This window comes from Chelonia mydas, chromosome 20 (assembly GCF_015237465.2).
Source record: "Chelonia mydas isolate rCheMyd1 chromosome 20, rCheMyd1.pri.v2, whole genome shotgun sequence".
Taxonomy (NCBI): domain Eukaryota; kingdom Metazoa; phylum Chordata; order Testudines; family Cheloniidae; genus Chelonia; species Chelonia mydas.
In genome coordinates, this window is record NC_051260.2 from 9087910 (window position 1) to 9103427 (window position 15518).

Here is a 15518-nt window from a genome sequence, read left to right on the forward strand (position 1 = left end):
CTTCTTTGCATTTTGTCAGATCTGCAGTGACAGTGTTCGTCAATCAAACAACATGTGCTGGGTCATCATCCGAGACTGCTATAACATCAAATATAGGACACAATCCGAGTAAAACAGAGCAGGGGACATACAGTTCTCCCCCAAGGAGTTCAGTCACAAATTTAATTAACACACTATTTTTTTTAATGATCATCATCAGCATGTCGTCTGGAATGGTGGCCGAAGCATGAAGGAGCATACAAATGTTTAGCATATCTGGCACGTAAATACCTTGCAACGCCGGCTACAAAAGTGCCATGCAAATGCCTGTTCTCACTTTCAGGTGACGTAAATAAGCAGGCAGCCCCATCTCCCATAAATGTAAACAACCTTGTTTGTCTTAGCGATTGGCTGAACAAGAAGTAGGAATGAGTGGACTTGTAGGCTCTAAAGTTTTACATGGTTTTGTTTTTGAGTGCAGATATGTAACAAAAAAAGTCTACATTTGTAAGTTACACTTTCATAATAAGGATTGCACTCCAGTACTTGTATGAGGTGAACTGAAAAATAGATTTTAAAAAAAACTATCACTTTTACAGTGCAGATATTTGTAATAAAAAATAATGTAAAGTGAGCACTGTACACTTTGTATTCTGTGTTGTAATGGAAATCAATATATTTGAAAATGTAGAAAACATCCAAAAAAATTAATAAATTTCTATTGGTATTCTATTGTTTAACAGTGTAATTACAGTTAATTTTTTTAATCAGTTAATTTTTTTGGAGTTAATCGTGTGGGTTAACTGAGATTAATCGACAGCCCTAATAAGCAGACACATCAAATAGACTGCTAAAGGCTGGGCTAAGAGACTCAATTATGAAGGTGACAGATTGGTGCAGTAGCTATGAAGCTAACCCATGCACTTTCCCTTTCTCATGGTTATTCTCTTAGCTCCCATGTCAGGCTGTCAGTGGGGTTTCCTGTCTGTTCCTAGGCCTGCCTTTCTCACCTGTTAATTTCCGTGTTCTCGTGTCATAGAGAAAAGGAGTACTTGTGGCACCTTAGAGACTAACCAATTTATTTGAGCATGAGCTTTCGTGAGCTACAGCTCACTTCATCCGATGAAGTGAGCTGTAGCTCACGAAAGCTCATGCTCAAATAAATTGGTTAGTTTCTAAGGTGCCACAAGTACTCCTTTTCTTTTTGCGAATACAGACTAACACAGCTGTTACTCTGAATCTTGTCATAGAGGTGTGACTTCCTTTTGAGCTTGGTGGTGAGAGGTGTTGAAGGTTTATTTAGCAATACTGAAACACGCAAGGATAATTACAATGGCCAGTTACAACACTTTTTAATGAAAATTTCTGATCCCTCCGCACCATAGAGCAGTTATTTCTACTTTGCATGTGGGAAGGTCTCCTATGCAGTGAGCTGCAGAACCTACCAGCTGATTTCCAGGTGAAGGTGCTTGGTTTAAACCTGTAAAGATTGAACCCTTGCAAGTGGTCTGTCAAATGGTATGATGATATTGCTACAGCTGTGGTCATCTGAGGCACACAAGCTGACACCGTGCATGATTTAAAGAGGGGGCTGGCAGCAGGATCTTCCCTGCCAGGGGTCCTTGAGCTTGGAAATCTTTGGTTCACGAGAGCTAGGATTTGGTAACCTTCATTGCACACCAGAAGAGTCTTCTGTCCTCCAAGCTTCCCTGAGTGACTGAAGCTAATGGCAGGTGTGTTTGTATACGGGCGCCCCTTTGAGGCTGATTCTGTTTTGTGTGTGTGTGTGTAGAACGGGTATGGGTGTTCTAAACCATGCACTTGTTCTGGCTACTTTCAAATGTCGGGTATCCAAACTTGAGAAACCTTGGGCCTAACTCTTTCTTTAAGAGGGATCCCAATTACCCGCAGTTCCCATGGATGTTCACCAGAGTTGTGGGTGCTTGGCTTTGAAAGTCAGACTGGGCACCCAAAAATGGAAGACAACCAGAATGAGTGAACTGACTTTGGAAATTTTAGGTCTACATTTGGGAATTTTGTAGCACCTGGAGAAATTGGGGCTAGCTGGGATTATGGGTCTTCATGGGTGATTTCAACATACAGAATATTCGTTTAAAATTGCAGTTGTTCCTTTAGAGCCCCATTCATGGATGAGTGCCACGTTGTGCTAGACACTTAGTGTAGTATAAATACCTAGATAAGCAGCACAGAGCTGATGTCTACAGCTAACCCAAGAGGAGTGGGAAACTTTTTACCATAGGCTGAGGATTGAAATGACTCACTGGTATTAGGTAGATAGTCCCTGATTCCGGGGGCTAGAGCATGACTAACAAAATACGCCAGTTGGTATGCTGTGATTTTTGGTTATGACAAAGGTAACTTTCAGGAACTTGAGCATTTCACGGGTTTCACAAATGTGCTAGACATGGGGGGGAGGGGGTAGTTTGTCATTAAAGGTCACTGCACTAATTTAAGATTCAGAGAGAGAGTGAAACTGAAAGTCGGAGGGGTTTTTTTTTTCCTTTCAGTAAAAGGCTAAGCCACAACAAAATATAAATAAATAGCATATCTGAAATGGTGAATTCCCAATACCCTCTCTCAACGCGTCCTTCCATAGTAGGCCATCACTTGTGGGTACAGGCCAATGTGTGTTCCTTTTGTCCAATTAATTAAAAGTTTTTGTTTCTAATTAACTATGTTTCCAAAAAACTCTTTCACGGGGGGGTGAAGTCTGAATTCTGTTTTTAACATCTCCTCTTCCTTTATGTTCTGCCCTGCACACATTCCGGTACAAATATCTACAGAGCAGTTGCCAACTAAAGTAACTTTAAGCATACGCTATAAACTTATTTGTATTATCATAGTACCTCAGAGCCTCAGGATGGACCAGGATGCTGTTGTGCTGTATCTTTGTCCAAACAAAAAGAGAACCAACTTAATTTTCTAATGTCCTCATTTGGGAGACCTGTACTCAGGCAACTTTACTATTTACTCCTGAGGGAATTCTGCGCCCCCCCCCCCCCCCCAACAAAACTCTGCCCACAGTATTTTAAAATTCTGCAAATTTTGTGTGTCAATAAATAAATGTGGAGACTCCACCATGGCAGTCTGGAGCCAGGCCACTGGCTGCATGAAGGTGGGAGACCACCTACAGTGCCCTCCCCCAACTCCCAGGACATGGGCTTGACAATGAGGCAGCACCCAACCCTGACACAGTGCAAGGGCTGGGCCTGCCCCAGAAACACCTCAGAGCCCTACCCCTCTGCACTAGGTGTGGGCAGGCAAGCTGGCTCAGCCTGGCAGATCCAAGGATGGAGGGGCTTAGTGTGGGGGGATCCAGGTATGGGGTGAGAGGGTTCTGTGTGGGGCAATCTGGGTGCAGGCAGCTCAGTGGGGGGTCTGGGTGCGGGGGGGGGGATCTGTATGCCCATGGGCTCATTGGGGGGTGGGGTGGGGTTCTGGGTGCAGGGGCAATGGGACTCTGCAAGGGGGTCTAGGTGAAGGTGGTTGGGGTTTGAGTGCAGGGGGCTCAGGTGGAGTTCAGATGCAGGGGGCTCCAGGTGCAAGAGATGCAGCTCACTGGGTTTGGGGTGGGAGAACTCTGAATGTGTGGGGAGGTAAGGCTTGGGGGGTGGGGTCTGAATGCATGAGGGTTGGGTGACTGGGGGAGCAGCTCTTGCACACTGACCTCTCCCCCCAAGGCTGAGGAGCAATGGGGGCAGGAAGTGCAGGGGTGGGGTTGTGGAGTTTCCTGCAGCCCGAGGAGGTTTCTGGGGGTGGGTCTGATCTGGATTAGCCACTCCTTGCAGGGGAAGAAGTCCTGTCCTTGCCCAGCCAGAACGAGCAGCTGAGCCTGGCACAGAGTAGGAACCACTGCCTGACATCCCCAGACCCTCCCCGCAATGATTTACCTCTCCCCCGTTTGCACCAGGTGCCTGAAATGACACACCTGCACTGCTGGGGACAGGCGCGAGACCATTCTTGCGGCTTCCCTTTGTTTCCCCATCAGAAAATCATTTTTCTGCAAGGAAGCAAAGAAATCTGCAGGTGACGTGAATTCTGCACATGCGCAGTGGCGCAGAATTCCCTCAGGAATAAATATTACTTTCTTGTATTGTGGAAGCACCTTAAAGGAGTCCTAGTCATGGAACAGGACCCCACTGTGGTAGGCACTCTAAATGCACCACAGAAAGATAGTTCCTGCCCTAAAGAGTTTATGGCCTAAGCACCCACCCACGTAAGTGCCAATTGGAGTATCCACTAGAATCCCGCATTCTAGCCCGGGTTTCAAACAAAACAGTCTTTTCAAACTTGTCTTAAATTGTGGGCCTAATTTTCAGTGTGTTGGGCACTCGCAGGTGGGTTTCCAATAAAGTATATTGAAAACTGCCCCACAGATTCATTTTCATGTTCAGTTGCATGCAAACTTAACTACTTCTTCCTGAACTTACATGGATCTGTCCAGAATTTCTGCACGGTGTGTGAGCTCTTAATTCAGGCATCCAGCAGTTAGTTGATTACACAGACCATGAAAAGCAATATCTTCCATTTCTCACTGATAGCCAAGCAGGTGAATTCTCAGCTTTGCTGAGACAATCATTTCTACATTGGAAACATGCACCAGAGCTGCCTGGGGAGGGGGGACAATTTGCCCAGAGCCCCTAAACAGAGTGATATTTGCAACCTGGTGCACAGGATTGCAGCACCACTCAGATTTGGCCTGGTGGCCTCTCTGTCACGATGGAGGAACAGCTGGGCCAGACGTGAGTGATGCAGCAATCCCAGGTGTTACGTTGTAACTGCCAGAGTGGGGAGCTGGCCCCAGCCTCATGGGACAGAAGCCACCGCTGCAGGGCAGTCTCACTCTCCAGCACTTCCCCAGATCCCCTGAGTGATCTATTTAAAAAAATATATATATATATTTTTATTTTATTTTATTTTGGTGGAAGGGTGGAGGGCCTCAGTTTCAGATTTTGCCCAGGCCCCAAAAACCTCTGTGCAGCATGCACTGGCATGTACTTTTGCTTTTGGTTGAATACAGAGCCTGTTTATGCTTGCACATAGACAGGATTAGTGCAGAGGGGGATTTCATTATTTTTAATTTTCGACAGTATGCCTGGGACATAGTTTTAAGGGAGCCTTGAAATGGCTAGTTCTGTAAGGTTTTTTTTGTTTTTGTTTTTTTAATAAAAATACGCTGAGGCTGGACAGAGCCTGACAGCCTGTGCTCTTGTGCTTCTGTGGGTATGACATCTGCCCCCACTGCACTGACTCTGTAATTTAGTTTCTTTTGTAATAAAGACGCAAGAGCCTAATGTGCTCTGAGCAATAAGGCTTGCTTTTAAAAGGGCTCTTAAACCATGTCATTTTCCACTGCTGCTCTGCATGGAGATATACAATGAATTGCAATAGTTTTCACACTAGCCAAAATCCAAGTACTGTATATTATTGATTTGTATTACGGTAGTGCCTAGAGGCCCCAATCAAGATAAGTACCCCACTGTGCTGAGCTCTGTGCAGATGAAGTCCCTGCCCCCTAAAAAACTTACAATAAATGAGACCGTGTGCAAGGGAAAACAGAAGCATGAGGGGGAGAGGGAGCAGCTTTGCCAAAGTAACTCTTCAAAAACCATGAGTTGGGTCCATCAGAATAGCACTGGCTTAAAAACCATAAGGTTTGGTTTGGTTTTTTTTTTGTTTTTTTTGTTTTTTTTTAAACGTTGCGTCCTCTTTATTTGCTTTCTGTGTTTTGTTTGGTTTGGGGTTTTTTGAACCTGTAGGGTGCACTTGGGGCAAATTTTCAAAATTTCTTTCCATACGCACAAGGGTTAGAAACTTTTTTTAATGAACGCCAAGGGTTCTCACATCACTTGCCTCCTAATGACTCATCAAATATCACAAGACCTGTGATAACATAAAGAGAGTTGGGTTGGCACTGAGGCAAAGTGATTTGTCCAAAGTCATGCAGCAGACCTGGGAATAGAACCCAGATATTCTGTCTACTAGGCCAGTACCCTAGTTCCTGGACCATGCTGCCCCAGCTGTATTTAGGAAGTACAGTAACAGCAATTCCAGAAGGGAGAGTTTATTGGAGATTTTGGCCCATCTAATCTTATTCAGGCAGCAAACTTTGGTTTATAGCATATCAGATAACATTGTTTCCCCTTTTTGGTTAAATGAACTGTAAATATGTTGAATGTAATGTCTTTATAATTAGCTTTTAGAGGGCCCTATCTTTCAGCCTTTCCTTTTCTGTAGCCCCATTGACACAAGTGGATAAGGGCTGCGAGATCAAGCTGGAAACAAAATTTAAGGCTTTGTGCCAAGCAAATATTTGCTTGGAGACGTTCTCACCTTAAAGCCTCTTATCTGCTTCTGTGTCCTGATATATCTTGCTGAACCATTGCATGAATTCACGTGGAGGCATGGCAATGAAAAATCAAGGGGGAAGGAGAGGAGATTCATTCAGAACTTAAGAAGAAAGCAAAATTTGGGCTACTGTGTATTTGTTTTACTGTACTGCCTTGGGGATCCAACTAAGTGTGGGACCCCATTGTGCTAGGCATTGCACATAAATACAGTAAGAGCCCATCCTGAAGGGCTTACAATCTAAATAGACAAGACAAAGGGTGGGAAGGGAAACAAGCACAGAGTAGGAAAAGTGATATGCTCAAGGTTACCCACCAGGGTCAGTGGCAGAGCCAGGAATAGCATCCAGGTCTCCAGATTCCCAGTCCCCTAACCATCATACCATGCTGCCTCTCAGTACCTTTTAACTGGCAGGCCCAATGGGTAACCTGAGATCTTTCTCTAACTGGATGGGATTGGGTAGATCTAAATAGCAGTAAAACACCTGCAACTGGCCCGCGTCAGCTGGCTCAGTCTTGGCTGCAGGGCTATAAAATTGCAGTGTAGATGTCTGGGCCCAGGCTGCCATCCTTCCCGGTATCTTCGCTGTTTAGATCTCTGCTTGGAGATATTCTTGCTCCAATCTCTGCTGCTCCGCCACACTTCCCCTCCTTTCTAAAGGATGTATTTTTGTATTCATGTCTATCTCAAACTACATAACTTCCCCAGACAATTCAATCTGTGCTCACAGATGTGCTGTAAATTGCATTGCATTCTTCATCCAAAACAAAGATGATGGGTCCCTGTTTTCCATGCAATATGGAAACCGAGCTTAATATAGAATCACCACTAACTAGTCATTAAAGAGCATGCTATACACTATATATATATATATAAAAAATAGTGCTAGTGCCTTGGAGCCCTAGGCATGGACTGGGGCCATACTGTGCAAGGTGCTGTACAAACACAGAACAAAAAGTTAGTCCCTGCCCCAAAGAAATCCTGTAATACTGACTAGTCAAGGAAGACAAGTTATACTTTTGATGGGACCTATAACTCTGAATGTCCTGATTTAAGAGCATTAAAAATCTTAATCACACACACACTCACACACACACGTGCAATAGTGCATGCACATGCGTGTGCGCACAAGAGTGTGAAATATTTCTCCCATATTCTACAGTAGGATTTCTCTCTCTCTCACTCCAACCAGGAGGCTTTCAAGCCTGGTAAATGTTTAATAATATTAACTGCTTCTGAAAGGCCCTTGCTGAGTACAAGCTGACTTACACTCTGGTTTGGTTTAGTTTCTGTTGCTTCTGCTGCTTGTGGTTCAATTCTGTATTTCTCTGTAAATTCTCCCACTCTTTTTTCCAGTTTCACAGTATCCAAAACTGGGAAATTTAAACTGTGGCTAATATTTTCCTGTTTATAGTACATGTTGTATTTGTTGACAAGAAGCTCTGTGTGTTTGGGGTTTTTTTGGGCAGCTTAGAAATTTTTAAACCTTTTAAAAACCAAAGAGACATACAAGTTGTGGCTGTCTTTCAAACATTAAAAAAAAGTATTTTAAAATGTACAACTTGCAGAAACTAAACAGTGGCTACTTACAGGAGTGTTCTGGCACACACTTGCAATCCTCACCCCACAGCCCAATGGGTTTGACTGCAGATGTCCCACACAATGTTTTGAAACAGTCTCCACACCCAGTTTCAATGTTTCCTTAGCAGTAAACAAGTCCAGGCATCATAATATTTATTTGTGTTTTATTTTCAGGAGGAGCATGAAAAGAAAAGCAATGTTTACATGTCCATTCAACAGCGACTGCAAAATCACCAAAGATAACCGGCGGCATTGCCAAGCCTGCCGGCTGAAGCGTTGTGTGGACATAGGCATGATGAAAGAATGTGAGTAAACAAGTGCACAGTGATTCTGTGCTTAATGTACTTTAGTTTTGCAGTAGTTTAAGGCTGGGGATTTGAGGTGCTTGACCAGCTCCCATTGACTTGAATCTCTCAGGTCACTTTGAAAATTCTAGCCTAAAATGTTTGGCCTCAACCTTCAGAAGTGACTAGCGATTCTCTGGATGCTTTTGGGTTTTTTTGGGTTCCCAACTGAAGTCACCTTTAAAAGAGGCCTTGTTTTGAGAAAGTGCTGAGCTCCTATCAGGAATCAGGGTTTGCAGCAGAGCCAGTCTTTGGGCAACCTAAAAAGCACAGGGCCTGCAGTAGGTTGTCTGGTTGGCTATACCACCTGGTTGACTGGAAGAGTCTTAAGCCCAGCAGCAGTTCAACAGCTGTGCAAACCATTCGCCCATGCCTGTGATACTTCCTGGGCCTACTTTTTCCCATCCTTGCTCCTACATTGCTCCCAGCCCTTCCTACTCCAGGTAACCCAGTCCTGACCCTTTGCTCTGGTTCCTGGCTTCTGACCCTGGGATCTGGCCTCTGACTCCTGTTCTGACCCTTGGCTCTGATTTCGAACTACCAACTCGTGCTCCACTGGGCATGAAAACCCATATCCCGGTCTCTGACAGCTCCTGCCCTCTGAATCTCAGGCCCCTTTAAGATATAGCTCCAGATGAGTACCCAAAAATGGAGGTGCCCAGAATCACTAGACACTGCCATGACAAATAAGTCAGAAGTCTGTAGTAATACATGGATCATTTCATGCATCACTTGCCATCTTAATTTTTAATTTGGGGTGTAACTAGACTGCAGTAATTTATGGGTAAGAAGGCCCACAGTCCTGAACTGAGTTTTTCAGCATTCACAATGATTTAAAGGAGAATTTTTGCAGTAGGCCAAATTTTGAGACCAAGCACATTGCTCCCAAATAAAAGTAAAAAGTAAGGAATCCTACACCTTGCACGGATGGAAACCCTTAATGCAGACATACTGCACTGGATCAACTTACTCCAGTAATTGCATCATTGAAATATGCTTGGTGCAATTTCCCTAATCTAGACAAGCTTCAAGTATCTTGTAGTCATCTAATGTCTGTAGATATGTGCTTTCTAAATCAGAGCTTTTAGCTTCCCTGCCAACCATCTCTCTTGCCTGGCCCTTCTTTGAAACCTTGTTGTATTGTCTCCTGACAGCAGGAACAGGTGGACCGCTCTATTTAAAAATTGAATTCCCATAGAAATTAGAGATGTCAAAAAGCAATTTGGGTCATCTACTTCATCTCCCTCTTGTCCTAGCAGAGTTTTTCATTCTCTCTTTTAGAAGTAGCTGCTCTGTTAGTTTTATTTACAAAGCAATTTGCTCACTGTTAAAATGAAATGGAAGGGAAAATGGAAATGAAGCAAATGTCTTAAACATATTCCTTGCTAGGGAGCATTGTGGTCTGAGAAATATGTTCACCCACTAGCGATCGTGATCTGTTCATGGCTGTTCTACCCTATTTTTCCTGAGTTGAAAAGGGGGAAAGATTTCATAGCACTCAAGTTTTCCTCGCGCATCTCTGCATTTTACAAGGACTTGGTTTGGTTAAAACAGGATGCTATAGGTATGTATTGTTTCTGGGCGGAGCTGATTAATGATTGAGAGGGGTTTAATGATTGAGACTAATTAGGTTTTGGTTTCCATATTGGTTTGTGATTTGTAAAAGTGGAGTTGGCTCTGTGCCATGGGAGAACTTCTTTGAGCCGAATGGTAGCGTTGTCCATTGTTAAGCTACTGTCTTGAGAGAGAGAGAGTATCCATCACACTTGTCTCTTTGAGGTTGTCTCCTGAGTAGGTTTGAAGAAATGTATTAACCACCCCCATACTGCACCCTGGCTTTGTGGAAGCTCCTTTCTTTGGTGACATAATATCACATCAAACAATTCAAATATTCATGCGGTTCTTCCGTTTAAACATCTTCCACATAACTTTGGCTTCATGCATCTCTCTTATTGTAGTTTTTTGCTGTGGAATTTCCTTGTGTTTTTCCTTAATGGCATCTCTTGTTGGTATTCATTTCAGCAGAGTTCTGTTTTGTGACCTTGAGTCTCCTTGGTAGAGGCTTGGGGAATAACTCGGGAAAAGTAAAGTTCAACTGAGTTCAAACACATGAACGTTGTCAAAATATTTATTTTTCTGAGTTTGTACTTAAAAATACATGTCTGGTGAATTTGTACACATTCTTTTCGCTTCTCTATGGATTCAAGTCAAACCAAAATGATCCACCTTTGTTAGGAAGCATCATGAACTTTCTGCAGGAGTTGTGCTGTTCTCCTGATTACAGGTGCCTGCAGAGCCTGGGTATGTTATGGTGTGTATGGTGAACCTGTGCAAGTAGCCAAAAGACCCTGCACTTGATTCTCCACTTCCTTGTACCTTCTGTGTCTATTCTCCCTGTGTAAAATGAGTGTAAGGTATTATTCTATCAAAATGTTAGTGTGTTGCAGCCAGTTTGCACAGGTATAAATGATACATGATATGATGCAGGCAGGGGAGAATCAGACATGGCTTCTCCCCCCATGCTTTTTGGAGTGGGGAGAATCTTGCCGAGAGTTGCTGACCCTAGCTTCTCCCTCTTCCCATCTGTAAGAGTTTCCCCCCTCCTAAGGGGGAGTGGAACCTGTACCATGGAGACAACAGTTGCCTCTTGTTCTTTTTCAGCTGGGATGTGGCTTCGCTCCGCTTGTGCAAGTGTGGTTTTGTTCAGAGAGAGTTCTTATTCTCTTCCAGCCAGCCTCACCATTTACTCTGCAAGAGAGTGCCTATCGCTTTGAGAAAATCAGGGCACGGGCCCACAAGACATTGTGCCACGTGATGATTGATGGATTTAAAAATCTGCAACCTGTTTGGAAATTTTAGTATCAGTTGGCTTTCCTATAAATGTTCTCTATTTAGTAGAGAACAAACAGCTTCATAATGTAACTGGGTGCAGCTAAGGAACGTCACCTATGGCCCTTTAAGAAAACCAGTGTTTACTGGAATGCTCCAGTCCAGAAGAGTCTTGTATCTTCAGCACATGTGGAAAAATCTCCATGTTTCTAGTAAATAGGCAGGCTCCAGTAAAACTAGTTTTAAAGTTAGTGGGTGAGGCTCCATGGAAAGAGAAACAAAGGCCCTGTTTGCCCTGGGTAACAACTGAGACTGCAGTTTATTAGTTTGTTTTTTGCAGCCAGTTAACCTGTGTTTGAATACAAATAAATTGTAATGTCTTTACTCCAAAGTTCTTACTCTTACTCTAAACCAACTCCTGCCCACGCAGTCTTTCGCTTGAGCATGGTGGTGCTTAAAATCTGAGCTAGCTGGGCCATCAGAGGGCATAGGTTAAAGCTCATGTGCATGTTAGAACAGAATTAATAGACTGCTCTCTGTTTTATTTTGGACTCTGTGTGAGCACTTTGGGGTCCAGTGGGTAATGTAAGATACCATACAAAATAATTTGGTACAGCACACTGTTAAAACATCCTTGTTCCATGGCTAGAGCAATGAACCAGTACAGCTACTTAGTAGAGAACAAAGCAACACAAAGTCAACGACACTTAAGCAATTCTGAAAATGTTTCTCAGCATTGTAGTTTTTTTTTCGGGATATTCTAGAAATAATTATTTGAAATGGAGAATTTTCACGGGCCTTCTGCTTTAATAAGGGATGGCTCGGCTTCTCCTGCACATTTCTTCAATGGCCGGAGACCATTCTCCAAGAACAATGTTGTTTTCAACTGGCATTATCTTGTAATCATTACATAAATCGCCTGTGAGAGAGCAAATGCTGTTGTGCTTATTTGAAAGGAAAAAAGGCTGTGAAATCTGTGATTCTAAAAACCAAATTGGGTGCGAGCGAATAGCCTTGGTTACTGGAGTCCAACTGAGAGTTGGCATAAGCAAGTGCAACTCCACTGAAATCAAGCTTGCGCTAGTTCATGAATTTTGCAAGGACAACCAGGAAACTTCGGTAGCAGCAAAACGGGGGCGTTGTTTTCCGGCCTGAGCAAAACTGTAGCAGTTAACTTGTAAATGATCCATTTAATGAAATCCATACTTTATCAATAGAAACCTAACCCAGAGTAACTAAAAATAGACCTCTGAGTGGACTTCACTGCTAGTTAAATGAATGGGAACAAAGTGTGCTTCAATTATTTTTAGGTCGAATCAGGTTTAAAACTCCTGCAAGAGTGCAAGCAGTTGTCTTCCCACAGCTACCACCTCCTCTCTCTGGGACGTCCCTATCACTGTTTCTGCAACAAGCAACAGAGTGACACCGATCTGATTTTAGTCCAACGACGCAGAAACATGATCTCCGGGAGTGAGAGAAGGGAAAACACTGGCAGATGAGACAGAGAGCAAGGAATTGAAAGGAGCCGAAGGAGAAAGAGCTTCTGTGAAAGGGGGGAAAGAAGGGAGACAGAACTGTAGTTTAGCGACAGCTCACTAATGCAGGATTTAGTGTCGTTAGTCCTTGCTCTCCCAGGCCAATGAGAGTTCTGGTTGGTTCTCACAAGGGCTACAATTGCACTGTGTATTTTTCAACAAATGTACATTCCCCAGGCCCATTTGCAGCCCAAACATGGCAACACTGAGGAATCTGGCTTTATGAGTGGTTGTTATCCGAGTCTTAAGGATGAAGTCCTGGGAGCTTGAAATCAATTAGGAAGGTGAAAGAAGGGAAGGCTTTGCGGGGGGATTCATAGGGTGACCTAAGCAGCGCAAAAAAAACCCAACAACCCCAAAACCATTACGTTAGCAGCAGCAGCAGCTTGAGGAGATGAGGTATGAGGCAGCTAGAGAAGGTAGCTCAGGTGAGAGACAAGTTCTTCCTGGTGGAGATAAATTATTTTCTTTGTATTGCGGTAGCACGTAGGAGCCCCAGTCACGGACCAGGTCCCCTTTGTGTTAGATACTGCACAAACAGATAACAAAAGGACTCCCTGCCTTGAGGAGCTTACAATCTCAGACAGGAGACAAATGGTGTAGATGCAGACATGGGTAGCATAAGCAAATCAGGAGCAATATTGTTTAATATGATAGGCAGTGGTCTCCGCACACCAGCTGCCTAACCATTGCCATGTTTCCTGCAAAGAAAAGTTTGTAGGAGGGATTTGAAGGAGGAAAACAATGGCCTTGCAGCTGTTGATGTGGAGCTCCTCCCATGTAAAGAGGAAGAGAGGGATTTTATTAATATAGATGAAGTGGCAGGACATGGTAAGCTTATGAATAGAAGTGGTGAGACTAGGTGACCAGGTGGACAGTGGTATTGGTCAATATCAAATGGCTCAGATGGAAAGAGGAGTTTGGAATTTGTCATGCTGAATTTTAGTCTGCAGCAGAATATCCAGGTGGAGATGTTGGAAGCAGCTGGAAGATGAAAGACTGATCATAGGAGGAAGGGTTGTGGGTAGATAGGAAAGATCTGAGTATTCAGATATAGTATAGGAGATCTAGAAATCATGGCAGAGGATGAAGTCGCCCAAGGTCAGGGTGTGGAAGGTGAGCAAAGCTTTAAAGAAAGCAGACAGTGACGGGAAGAAGCGGCTGAATGAGTGAGGAGTTGGAGAGGTATGATGAGGTACAAGAGTATGGAGTCAGGAAAACAGATGTTGAAAGTAGCCACGTGAAAGGGATTATAAAGAACTTGGATAAGAAGTGTTGTAAGCCCTGAACTTGGATAAGAAGAAGTGTTTGACGACTTCTGAGGCACAGAGAGGGAGAAGCTGAATAGCAGGGTGTTCCAGGAGGTATCTGGAAGTGGTGGTGAGGCAGAGATGGCTTCCTCAGGGAGCTGACAGGAAGGAGATGGGACAGTAATTAGAGGGACAACTGGAGTTAGAGAGGAGTCTTAAGGACAGCACATGAGGAGTGTGCTGAGAGAATGAGCAAGGGAGTTGAGAGACCATAAGGTTTCAGTGACAGGTTGAGGGGTAAGAAGTAGGCATGTACTAAACTTAAAATGTAGGTCGACATAGCTATTTCTCTGAGCACTGTAGGCAAGCTGACCTAACCAGGTGTATCAATATGGCTCAGTCAACAGCAGAATCCTCTGTCGATCTAACTACTGCTACCAAGGGAGGTAGATTGCCAATGGAAAAACTCCTTCCGGCATTGTAGGAAGTGTCTATGCTACAGTGTTACCATGGCATAGCTGTGACACTGTATATACACGGCTGAAGACAGTGATGGTGGTTTCTCAGAATTGGAGGTGGGTGAATGAGCAGAGATGCTTGGACTGGGGAGGAAGGGGCATAGGATAGATTAGTATATTCTCTCCCAGTTGCAGGCAACCCCGATAAACAGGAAATAAAACTCCTGCAAATAGGTGGGATCACAAGAAAAGAATTTAATTAATGAAGTTGCTCAGTTTTCTTCATGACTTTTCCCAAAGTGTATTACTGAGTGAGGTCCATAGAATCATGGAAGATCAGGGTTGGAAGAGACCTCAATAGGTCATCTAGTCCAACCCCCTGCTCAAAGCAGGACCAACCCCAACTAAATCATCCCAGCCAGGCCTTTGTCAAGCCAGGCCTTAAAAACCTCTAAGGATGGAGATTCCACCACCTCTCTAGGTAACCCATTCCAGTGCTTCACCACCCTCCTAGTGAAATAGTTTTTTCTAATGTCCAACCTAGACCTCCCCCACTGCAACTTGAGATCATTGCTCCTTATTCTGTCATCTGCCACCACTGAGAACAGCCGAGCTCCATCCTCTTTGGAACCCCCCTTCAGGTAGTTGAAGGCTGCTATCAAATCCCCCCCTCACTCTTTTCTCTTCTGCAGATTACATAAGCCCAATTCCCTCAGCCTCTCCTTGTAAGTCATGTGCCGCCTCTTCCAACCCCTTCCCCAAAGTCCCCACCCCAACTCCGCCCCCTCCCTGCTAATATTCCAACTCCTTCCCCAAATCCCTGCACCGGCCCCGCTTCCTCCCCTGAGTGCACCATGTTCCTGCTCCTCTCCCCCCGCATCCCTCCCCCGGGTGCATGCTAACACTGCCAAACAGCTGTTTGGCGGCGGCCGGGTGGGAAACGGTGGGAGGTAGGCGGAAGAGCAGGGATGCAGCGTGCTCGGGGGGGAGGAAGAGGTGGGGGGGAGGGTTAGGGGATCTTGGCTGCTGGTGGGTGCAGAGCACCCACTAATTTTTCCCCGTGGGTGCTCCAGCCCTGGAGCACCCATGGAGTCGGGGCCTATGAATGCAGCCCAATATGCCGTTAGCCTTCTTGGCAACAAGGGCACACTGCTGACTCATATCCAGCTTCTC

General features: G+C 44.4%; 1 protein-coding gene across 3 annotated transcripts in view; it reads left to right on the top strand.

The window, feature by feature from the left end:
- Window positions 1–15518, top strand: part of VDR (vitamin D receptor) — a 123749-nt gene that overhangs the window by 65845 nt on the left and 42386 nt on the right. For all 3 annotated transcript variants that reach the window (XM_037883820.2, XM_043532714.1, XM_027828094.3), the window contains one exon: window positions 8104–8234. In XM_037883820.2, coding sequence (XP_037739748.1) covers window positions 8104–8234 — 131 coding nt within the window. The remainder of the gene's footprint in view (window positions 1–8103; window positions 8235–15518) is intronic.